The sequence below is a fragment of the Polistes fuscatus genome, unplaced genomic scaffold, assembly GCF_010416935.1.
Source record: "Polistes fuscatus isolate 324 unplaced genomic scaffold, CU_Pfus_HIC Scaffold24, whole genome shotgun sequence".
NCBI lineage: Eukaryota > Metazoa > Arthropoda > Insecta > Hymenoptera > Vespidae > Polistes > Polistes fuscatus.
In genome coordinates this window covers 283,834-295,838 of record NW_025113101.1, presented here as the reverse complement: position 1 = coordinate 295,838, position 12,005 = coordinate 283,834, and the positions used below count along the sequence as shown (strand labels likewise).

At 30.4% G+C, this 12,005-nt stretch overlaps 1 protein-coding gene across 12 annotated transcripts in view; it reads left to right on the top strand.

Annotated features, from left to right (window-relative positions):
* Nucleotides 1-12,005, top strand: part of LOC122518261 (potassium channel subfamily T member 2) — a 124,687-nt gene that overhangs the window by 43,732 nt on the left and 68,950 nt on the right. The window contains exons 1-2 of one of the 12 annotated variants that reach the window (XM_043637078.1): nucleotides 7,310-7,336; nucleotides 7,553-7,802. The exons of 9 other annotated variants lie outside the window; for them this stretch is intronic. In XM_043637078.1, coding sequence (XP_043493013.1) covers nucleotides 7,555-7,802 — 248 coding nt within the window. In that variant the 5' untranslated portion in view covers nucleotides 7,310-7,336; nucleotides 7,553-7,554. Of the gene's footprint in view, nucleotides 1-7,309; nucleotides 7,337-7,539; nucleotides 7,803-12,005 lie in introns of those variants that run through there. 2 more of the 12 variants (XM_043637077.1, XM_043637076.1) reach the window with 2 other exon arrangements.

Below are 12,005 nucleotides of genomic sequence, written 5' to 3'. Positions count from 1 at the left end.
ATACACTGATAAATAAAATAATATAAATATAAATAAATAATATTAATTAAAAAATATATATATAAAAAAAAGATACATAATAATAAAAATAAATATAAATAAATAAATAATATATACATATTGAGAGAATAATATAAATATAAATAAATATATATATAATTATATATAATTATATATAATTATAAATATATAATTATATATTATTCGATAAGTTCTTTGGTTATAGATATGATGTAAATGATTAGAAATAAAATCAATGGAAATTTTACGATACAACGAAAGCAATCAACACTACATTTGTAAGTTTTATTCAAAAAAAAGGTCCTATCTTTATGAAAAAGGTTCATTTTTTCTATTTTATCTCGATTAATACCGCTGAGTTTTGTTAAACGAATGGGGGGGGAAGGAAAAAAATAAAAGAGTAGGATCTTACGGGAAAAAGGGAGACTAAATCAGAATCCGAAGGACGAATTGTTAGGAGTTTCTCTTCTTAATTTGAGTGCCGAGGCGTTTGAATACTTTTTTAGAAGCTTCTTTTTCTTCTTCTTCTTCTCCTTACGTTTGGAATTTCCATTCGTATAACTCCTTTCGTAGAACTCGAAGCATTTTACTTTAAGTGGAATGATCCCTATGGCTTTTCCACCCCAGCAAGCAATGTCTATTTTCGGACGTTTACATACTCGCCTTCTTAGGCCTATCCTTTTTTCTTTTCTTCTTCTTCTTTCACAATTCTATCAAGCGTTATTACCTTTTAAAAATAATTTATCTACTCATCTATCATATATCGACAATTATGATGACTCACAATAAAAGTAAACGTTCTTTTCAAGTACACGAAATGATTAATTGTTCCAATATAATCATTTCATTTATATTTTATTTATATTTTTTTGATTATTTTTACGTTTTTTTCAAGTGCACGAGATGATAATTGTTCATTTCGTTTATATTTTATTTATATTTTTTTGATTATTTTTACGTTTTTTTCAAGTGCACGAGATGATAATTGTTCATTTCATTTATATTTTATTTATATTTTTTTGATTATTTTTACGTTTTTTTAAAGTACATGAGATGATAATTGTTCATTTCGTTTATATTTTATTTATATTTTTTTGATTATTTCTACGTTTTTTTCAAGTGCACGAGATGATAATTGTTCATTTCATTTATATTTCATTTATATTTGTTTGATTATTTTTACGTTTTTTTCAAGTGCACGAGATGATAATTGTTCATTTCATTTATATTTCATTTATATTTGTTTGATTATTTTTAACGTTTTTTTAAAGTTCACGAGATGATAATTGTTCATTTCATTTATATTTCATTTATATTTTTTGGATTATTTTTTATTTTAACTTTATTTCATATTTCGTTAATATTTAATTGATATATTCCATAGGAAAATAATTGTACTTCCGTAGAAATATAATTGTTAAATTGAAATGCAATTTCTGTGTACGACCTCTTGGTTTTAATATCAGGATATTAATTAGAAACAACTAAGTCTGATGAGATGAATTTAGTAAATTTCTAGCTGAGGAGATCGTTAGAAGGCGTTTAGCTGTTTCACCGATGAATTATTTGCTAAACTTCTTTCGAAAAGGTCAAATCCTTAAAACAAATCCTTAAAACAAGACGAAGACGACAACGGTGTATCCTCTTATGAAGTTCATCTTGTTACGAGAAAGAGAAAGAGAGAGAGAGGTGATTTACAAAAGCACATTAGATCAGACAGAAGCTAGAATTCAGGCAGGTCAATGTATCTTTCCTAGTTGCTCTCTTGAGACATTCGTAGAATATTGTTGCAACAATAGAACACCTGCAATACTACCTTTGGGCGTTTTCATCCAGCATGATCTCTCGTTACGTCAGATTTTCTCATTTTAATATTATCGCAATAGAAAATTATCGTTGAAGATTATATAAAAGAAAAAAAAAGAAAAGAAAAAGGAGAGGGAAGAAACGAAAAAAATTATAGAAAAGAACTTTTGATTCGATTGTTCGCTTATCAATATCAGAAGTTTTCATCTTTATTATTCGAGGATCGAGAAAGAAGAAAAAAGAAAAAAATAAATCCTTATTGGTAATTTCAATGATAAAGAAGAACGAACAAAGGAACGTTCCAGATACATAGATCGTTTATCTAGCCAAGCATTTTCATGCTAGTATAATCCAATTTACGAAGCTTCCTTTTACCTGAAATGATTCGTTGGTATATGATTTCGTTGGTAGAGGAGAGGAGTGGACTGACGTTTTTGATGGGGATCGATCGATAATTGGCACAATACACCCGTTTCCCTTGACTCTACCTATCCACGTAGAAGGATCATCAACGTCTAAGGATTAGTTAATTAAGGTGGTATAATACTGGAATAGAGTGGACACACCAAACAGATTGCCCAAGGCTATCGTAGTCAGATCTCAAGAGATATTTACTCTTCGGTATCTCACTTGAAACGTCTATTCAACAACAACAACAACAACAACAATCAACAACCGATACCAATTTCTCTCTTCCACATTATTGGTATCATTGATTTTTAATTTTTTGAAGTTATACTTCTTTTGGCGCGTTTGAGAAAATGTAATGGGGAGTGATTTTTTTCCGAGCGTCTGGAAAAACGACACCATGAAGTTTGTCGGTATTTATGACGCGCGGCAAAGCGATTTCAAGTATACGGCATGAAGTTGTCTTCTCTTCTTCTTCCCATTTTTTCTCAAGCGGGTCACCCATCCAAGTACTAATTGTACTCAGCGCTGCTTGACTTAAATGATCGAAGCGAGAACTAATGCTGTAACCGCGCCATGACTGTTGATGCGTGAAGTAATTCGATATATCTCTCTATATTTAGTATGGACTGATATCTATATTTTGATATTTTTGTTTTTTTTTGTTTTGTATTCTTTTTTATATATGTAATATATAGATCGATTGAAAATATGTTTCCTTTGTTTTTTTTTTAAAGTTATTTTTGAGGTTATTGAGGTTATGTTTGTTTTGGTACGCAAAAGAAGTATAACTTCTTACGTGCGTACATAAGTACGCACACCAGTATTTTTTTTATTCTTTCTTATATATATATATAATAATAATTATTTTTTTCTTTTGTTATTTTTTCTTTGAAGTTATTTTTTGAAGTTATTTTTGAGGTTATTGAGGTTATGTTCGTTTTGGTACGGCAAAGAAGTATAACTTCTTACGTGCGTACATAAGTACACAAACCAGTTTTTTTGTTTTTTGTTTTTTTTCTTGTCATTTTATTCGCCCCAAAAAGAATCCACGATAATTCCACGTGGATCAATCGTGGATCATTTTTTTCAACGAGATTCATTCTCACTGCATTTCGTTGATCTAGGCCAAAGCTTCTTTTTTTTTACTTTTTTTTTTTTTTCAATCTTCAGGTAATTTGCTTTTGAGTAGACTACTACTCCCTTTGATTTAACTTATCAAACGGAATTCACTCTAAATGTTCACGAATGAGTAACATCTTTCATCATATTTTTCTTCATCATATTTTTCATCATATTTTTTCTTATTACTCGATCATTCGTCATCGAGTTTTCTACAGAAACATTTATTATTCATACCTATTAGTTTTTCTAATTGTTTCGACACGTTTCAAATCTTTAACGTTTTCATATAAAAATTGTAACGTAGATACACGTAGCTCACTTTAAAACTTACGAATATTAATACAACAATTAATTAATAATATGAAATTTATATATATTCAATGTCAAAGTGTTATATAAAATAATATAATATATATATTTAATATTCGATCGTGCGTTTTCAATTCGGACAAATTTTCTATTGCAAAACGATAAGTCACCTGTGCAAATTGAAATTCAAACCTCGAGTTTACAGTTTAAAACGAAATAATTTCGTCATACTTTAGGGAATAAGCTGAACGTATTCGAATGGCTAAAAGAATAAAAATAAATAATAAAAAAAACTACTGAAATATAGCGTGGCAAAATCTCGATTGATAGAAAAATTGAATAACCAGTCGATCATAGTTCATTCGTGTTCTATTAAAAGATAGAATAATTTTGTAATATAATTATTTCACGCGAAATTTTATCTGGTTTATGTATTTTGTTTTGTTTGTTCATACACCCAAAGGTTTTTTACAACGTATCAGTAAAAAACGTTATCTTTCCATTGTTTGATAATTTTTATGGAAAATGAGAAAAAAAAATCAAATTGGGAGGATTTAAAATCAAAAGGAAAGAATGAAATTGCGTCAAAGTCATAGGGAATTAAACTGACGATGGTTCCCACGATTTCGAAATCCTCTTTTTTCTTTTCTTTTCTTTTTTTCTTTCTAGGAAAACAAATGACGAATTAAAATGCGTTGATAAGGTAAAAAAAAGTATAACAGATTCGCATTTAAAAGTGAAGAAAAGCTCCGAGCGAGCGCTTTTTCAGCGTTCAGTGCAACCCCCATGAGGATGGTTGCACTGAAACTGAACGACGGACGTACTTTCGAAGCAGGTCACACGTATGTTTTGTAAAACTGTTTCGATGTTTGTCCGGCACTCCGGAAGTGAGATATAAACCAATTGAAATACTCTTTAACACTTTTACGACATTAGAAACTTGAATATACGTAGTTTAAATTAAAGGGAAATCTCATCGGGAATTATACAAGTTGAAACATTTCTACGACCATAGACGACACACTTTCCGTTTCAACAAATATTTTATTATACTTTTTTCCTCCGCCATATCGATGCATTATCTTATTAACAAATTGCACTATAACGCTTTATTTCATTCGTACATTTCTCGTTTCTTTTTGAAGTTATACTTCTTTTGGCGCGTTGGGGAAAATGTAATGGGGAGTGATTTTGTTCCGAGCGTCTGGAAAAACGACACCATGAAGTTTGTCGGTATTTACGACGCGCGGCAAAGCGATTTCAAGTATACGGCATGAAGTTGTCTTCTCTTCTTCTTCCCCCCTTTTTTTCTCAAGCGGGTCACCCATCCAAATACTAATTGTACTCAGCGCTGCTTGACTTAAATGATCGAACGGAAACCAATGCTATCACAGCGCCATGGCTGTTGACGCATAAAGTAATTCAATATATCTCTCTTATATTTAGTGTGGACTGATATCTATATTATAATATTTTATTATTCTTTTTAATATATATAATATATCGATAATAAATTTAAATTAATAATAATAATAATAAATTTTTTTTTGGTAAGTTATTTTTGAGGTTATTGAGGTTATATTCGTTTTGGTACAGCAAAGAAGTATAACTTCTTACGTGCGTACATAAGTACACACACCAGTTTTTTTATTTTAAAAGAAAAATAATGTGTATAGGTGTTTAAAAAGAAAGAAAAAAGGAAGGAAAAGAGGAGGAAGAAAAGAAAAAGCATAAAAAATCAGTCGACAAGGGAATCGTTTTTTTTCCTTTTATTTTTTTGTTTTTGCACCGCGTTATCCGAGGAATTTCTCGGACATTTTCACTTTTTATCGCCTTAGGAAGAAGACGGTAAGAAGACGGTGGTAGGATGGGGTTCAGGGGGTTAGGGGGTTAGGGGGTTGAAGTTAACGACAGTAAAAGCGTTTCGAAGTCAAGTTTGCGGAATCTACGATACGACAGGACGGAAAGAAACGGAAATGGAGCCTTCCTACCGAGACAACGCTGAAAATGCCTCTTTAATATATTTTCTGTTTGGTCGTCTTGCGACCAAAAAGTGTCACGCGGGTTGAAATAAATGGGCTAACCCCGAAAAGTCGAACATCTCTCGAGGCAATCAAGTTTTCTATGGCATTGGAATAAAAAGAAAAGTTTATATTTAAAGGGAGGATAGTTTGGAAATAAAAGGGGGGCTGAGAAGAAAAGACAAAACAAAAAAAAAAGGGGGGGAGAAAGTTTAATACGTTTTTCGTAGATATCCGAATGGATTGAATTTTGGAGAGAGCAATCATAGGACAAAGAGAAGAGTGTCATCGAAAAGTTTCGATTTCTATCGTTAAATGATATTATAATAATGATTAATAATATTAGATTGCCGTATGTGAATCAATTTGATTTTATTTACGATTTTATTGCTATATATAGATCTAGAAAAACAAATAATTTTTCTTAAAAGTATATCATGTTGCGCTTTTTAATAGAATTACGAAACATGTTTAAATACTAATTCCTTCTTCTCCCTAAATTTCTTCCACTCCTTAGTTCTAAAAATCTTTATAAGCTGTAAAAGTATCTTTCAAATTTACCCAACTACGATTTTATTACTATATATATATATATTTTTATATTTTTATTGTTTAATTTTTATTGTTTAATTTAATTGTATATATATATATATAAATATAAATATAAATAAATAAATATAATATAAATATAAAAAAATATATAAAAATATAAAAATAAATATATAATAAATATAATAAAATATATAAATATAAATATAAATATAAAAAAAATAAAAAAAAAATATATATATATATATAGTATATATAATAATCTAGTAATAATTTAGTAATAATCTAGTAAAATTGCAAATGAGAACGCATGTTACGCATTTATCACTAGCACGCCTTTTCAATACCCATATAACACATGAAATATCACGTCCCAAGATGTATGACAAAACGAATGTTCAAACGTTATTAATTTGCGCATGTATCTATCTACCTAATGGCTCGCATGTCAATAATTAAATATGCATGCGAGAGTTGTAATAGTTCCGAGCTAGCGTTTCAGACAATTTACCTGTTCTCCTTTTTGCCTCGTTAAACGCTTTGTTCTACACTTCCACATAACAAAGGCATTTTTCTTAAACGACGCTATCGTCGAAAGGTTCGCCTAAAGCTGAATTTTGCAGTTCTTTAAGATTCCTCTTACAGCAAATGCTATTTATAGTCAAAGTTAAAACCTTTCGCGGAGTTCATTATATTTTGACAAATTTTCAAAGACTCGACAAAATTATATGAGTCTCCTAGTCAATTTTCTTCTTATTTATTTATTTTTTTTTTCTTTACGAACGACTAACGAAAAAGTTACAACTTTAAAATAATACGCGATCGTTAATATATATTTGCATATTTGTTTCAATCTTATTTCAATATCATTGCAATATAATTCATTTGAAATTCATATCTGTTTTTATCTAATATATCAATGAGTCAACTCGGTACACGCAATTACACTTATAATTAGTATTAATATAATGAAAACGAGTAATATTAATACGTGTAGTTATACAACGTAATAAAATTTTTACGTTACGTAATATTATCTTTACACACGCGAAGAAAGAGTGATCGTTTGATAACGAATTAATTTGGTATATTAAAAAGTTAGTAATAAATTTTCGATTATGCAACAACACCTGTTCGTAACTATTAAGGGGGGTAGGTGGGGAGGGGGCGTAAAGAAAAAATTGCTAATCGTTGAAAAAGAAATTCGTAAGATTATCTATCCATCTGTTTATCGAATTGAGATTCGCGCGTTAGAATCGATTATCTCTTTAAAAATCAATCTGACCGAAGGTACTCGCAATTGTGTGAAACAGAAATGTCGATGTACTTCTTTCGGCTGCACAACCTGCGCCGTCAGGCGGAGGAGGTACGAAAGAAGCGATTAAAACGCGGAAGAAATAATCAAAGTGGATCACTCGGGACCAATTGCGGGGACCAATTGCAACCAACGGCCGAATCGATGCAGTGCCCGAATAAAGTTCATCGGGGTCCTAGTAAATTATTCGAACGGGCCCCTCTACAACCAAGCGATTCTCTCGACGAAATTGCATTTCAAATACCAAGGTAAGCAAGCGTGTGTATCTATTTACGATTCTCTCGTTAAAATAATTATTCCAAATTCAAGATTTCGTTTATTCGTTTATTCGTTCGTTGGTTGGTTTATTATCTCTCGTGAAATACGAGTCCCCCGTACTCGGAAGGAAATATGATCATTTTTACGAAGCTTTTTCCTAACATTATATCAATCAAATTCGTCTGTGAAGAAAAACGTGTACGGAAGAGCTACTACTACTCTACTGCTGCTACTCAACAACGATCATCATACATTTCAAAAGATATCCGACCAGTTTTTATCCAACCCGAAAACTTTTTACCTACTCGAATAAAATCTTTCGTCCTTTTTTTTTTCTTTCTTTCTTTCTTTCTTTCTTTTTCACATTCAACGAAATTGCTTTTCTTCCTTTATCAAAGTGAAGCCTCTTTATTTTTTTTTTTTTCGAGGATTTCTTCGAAAACCATCGTGATCATCATCATTATCATCCTGATTCATTATCATCATCATTCTCGTCTACTACTAAACAATGTTGCTGTAATTTTATACTTATCGTACTTTTACGCGATTATTATCCATCATTTACAAAACAATGTTGCTTGTAATTTTATACTTATTATACTTTTACGCGATGTATATACACGTGATTTCACTTTTTCTCTCTCTCTTTCTCTTTCTTTCTCTCATTCTGTCTTTCTCTCTCTTTCTCTTTTTCCTATTTATTTAGCGCGTGCGTTCGCGCAAAATGAAAAACTTAATGCGATTCGGGGGATCCGTGATACTTTTCTCCCATATAGTCTCTTCTATATCTTCTTTCGTAGTTTAGAAAGGTCAAAGGTCAAATCGTGTAAAAAAGAAAGGGAGAAAGAAAGAGAGAGAGAGACCGTGTACAGGGAGTAATCTTTTTTCCCAAGAATTCTCGAGTGAAGGAACGAGACTTAGAATAAACATGGGGTTCATTAAGATCGTGATGTAAACGCGTGTTGCGCGCCATTTGCGAGCATGCTCTTGAGGATAACGAGAAGAGGGACCCCTTTCCTCCCCCCACCTCACTACCCTACTCCTCCCCCTGCCCAACTTCTTGGGCTACTCCTAAGATTTGGTTAGGTTAAACCAACCAGGGATTGTCGTCAAAAACTTCAAGTGTATACACATTGTCTTTGATACACGCGTGTCTATCTTTTCTTGTTTCCATATATCTTTTATTTTTTATTTTTTTTTAATTAAAACTAATATTAAACGTTTAAAAAGGTTTCTATCTTTTTTTTATTTTTTTTTTACCATATCACGAGGAAAGTTTGAAAATGTATTTTTACAGTATGAGTTTTATATACAAGTCACGATTATTTTCTGGGATTTATAATATTTGGGTGTTTGTTTTTTTATTATTATTTCTTTTTTATAATAATATAATTATAATTTTTTTTTTTTTTATATTGAAAATATATTGATGACTAGAAATATATCAAAATCACAATTATTATCTGGGATTTATAATGTTTGGGTGTTTCTCTTTTATTATTATTTTTTTTTTTGTATAATTAATATAATTATAATTTTTTTTTTATATTGAAAATATATTGATGACCAGAAATATATCAAAATCACGATTATTATCTGGAATTTATAATATTTGGGTGTTTGCCTTTTTATTATTATTTTTTTTTTTGTATAATTAATATAATTATAATTTTTTTTTTTATATCGAAATATATTGATGACTAGAAATATATCAAAATCACGATTATTATCTGGGATTTATAACATTTGGGTGTTTGTCTTTTTATTATTATTTTTTTTTTGTATAATTAATATAATTATAATTTTTTCTTTTTTTTATATTGAAAATATATTGATGACTAGAAATATATCAAAATCACGATTATTATCTGGGATTTATAACATTTGAGTGTTTGTCTTTTTATTATTATTTTTTTTTGTATAATTAATATAATTATAATGTCTTTTTTTATATTGAAAATATATTGATGACTAGAAATATATCAAAATCACGATTATTATCTGGGATTTATATATTTGGGTGTTTGTCTTTTTATTATTATTTTTTTTTTTGTATAATTATATTATCGAAGTGATTTTTATTTTTTTATATCGAAGATATATCGATGACTAGAAATAAAAGTTTGAGTTAAAATCGTACATTGGGGGTTACGTATGTTAAGCTCATTCGTTTAAAATTTGACCAATTCCAAACCATTCATTCTGTTATTTTCTTCTTATTCTTGTTAGACAACGCAATAACCTAGCAACTTATCAGGCGAAAGCCCCGATGAAAAGCTCCCTTTTGTTCTTACAGTCTCCATAATAAATGTGGCCTTGGATAAAGAGAAAATGGAGTCAATAAAATTTCACCGCGTTGTGTTGTTTATATCGCATTCAGGACTACGATCTTATCATTTATAACACGCATACCTTTCTTTTTTTTTTATCTTCTATCTCCGAGTTCTTCTTCTTTTTAAGAAACACAAACTAGATTAAACTCTTATAAATGTTATTTAAATAATGGAACAAAAGGATTATATGGACAATCTGAATTATCGATAATATTTATAGATAAGAGACGAGAGCTTTTTTCTTTTTATTTTTTTACAAATATTTTCTTATAATAATACACAAATGTTATACACACATTTACAAAATTCTAAGATTTCCAAATCTTTTTTTAAACGAATCCAAGAATTATTTAAATCCAATTTCTCTTTCTCTCTCTCTCTCTCGATTTTAAATATTAACTTAATAAATCAGCAAAAGACTGTGTTGGTTTATAAAGATTTTAGGAAATCCCTCGAAATAACTTTGCTTCCCGTCTACGATTATTTTAAGAGAAAAATATTCTTCTAAACGAACAGAAAAGAGGGGTTGAACGCGTCGTATATGGCAATGGGGTGGTGTTGGTGGTGGTAGTGGTTGTGGTGGTGGTGTTTGGGTTGGGTTGGCAATCTGCCTTCATCGTGCAAGGAAGTAGCATCGTGGATTGTGCTGCCACTGCTGCGTAGATTCGACGGTAAAACTTCGAACTAAAAATGCCGCTGCACGACGATGTGAAAAAATGCACGCAGAAAAACCAAAACAGAAAAGAAATCATTTCTTACGATTGAGACGGCACTGTGTTTGAACCATTCAACGAGTTAATCTCGTTAACGAGTGAAATGATACAGGAAATGCGAAGCTAGAGTATTAAACAAGATGGAAGATGAGAATAGTAAAAAGAAATAGTGGGAAAAAAAGGGAAAGTGAAATGAAGAAAATGAATTTCTTCAAACCACTACTATTGTTCTCTCTCTCTCTCTCTCTCTCTGTTGACTAAAGAAATTTTCTTTTTCCTTGTTTTTTCTCCTCCATTTTTTCTTTTTCTTCTTTAGATACCACCGACGCCATTGTACCACCGGCTAATGCAGTGGAAGTGGTCTCTCAATGATATTATCTCTAATCGTATCGAACTCTCCCCCTTATCCTCTCAATCTTCCCCACCTTCTCCCCCCCCCTCCCCCTCTCTCTCTTTCTCTGTCTATCTTTCCTCATCGTAGGAAAATAATTTCTGGCCAGATATTCGTTTTGCAGACACCTTCGATGCCCCTTTTAATAATCTTACCATTTTCCTGCCCACCCTTTCCTCCACCCCTTCCTCCAATCAAATCTCAACTTCTATCGGTATTTTTTTCCTTTCCCCCTCCCCCCTTCCTTTTACAGCTTTCATTTTACGCTTTAAAGAGTTACAAGGATGGAAAAGATAAACTATATTACAGTTGTTTATTTTCTTATAATTTATTTCTCAAATATTCTTCACTCGGTTCAATTGAAGTGTATCCATACTTGTATGTAGGTAACTGTTTGCCTACTCATATTTTTGCAGTCGTCAGCTTTGAATAATACACGTCTTCTTGCAGTTTGCAGTGATATCGATAGTGCAACGTATGTTTATCCTTCGAGAATATCACTCGTATTTTCATGATGTTTTTTATTACGAACGGTAACATAGTTATTATCGAATTATCGTGGTCGGGGAAAATGATTATTTTTTTTTTACAAGATTAAATAAAATTTAAATAAAATAAAAAAATAAAATAAAAAATTTAAATAAAATAAAAATGAAAGTTCTTACATTGTTTAAATATTTTTCTTTTATTATTTTTTTTTAATAACGAGACGCGTTCCTTCAGTATTTCCTTTTCCATGTTTTTTTTTTTATTTCT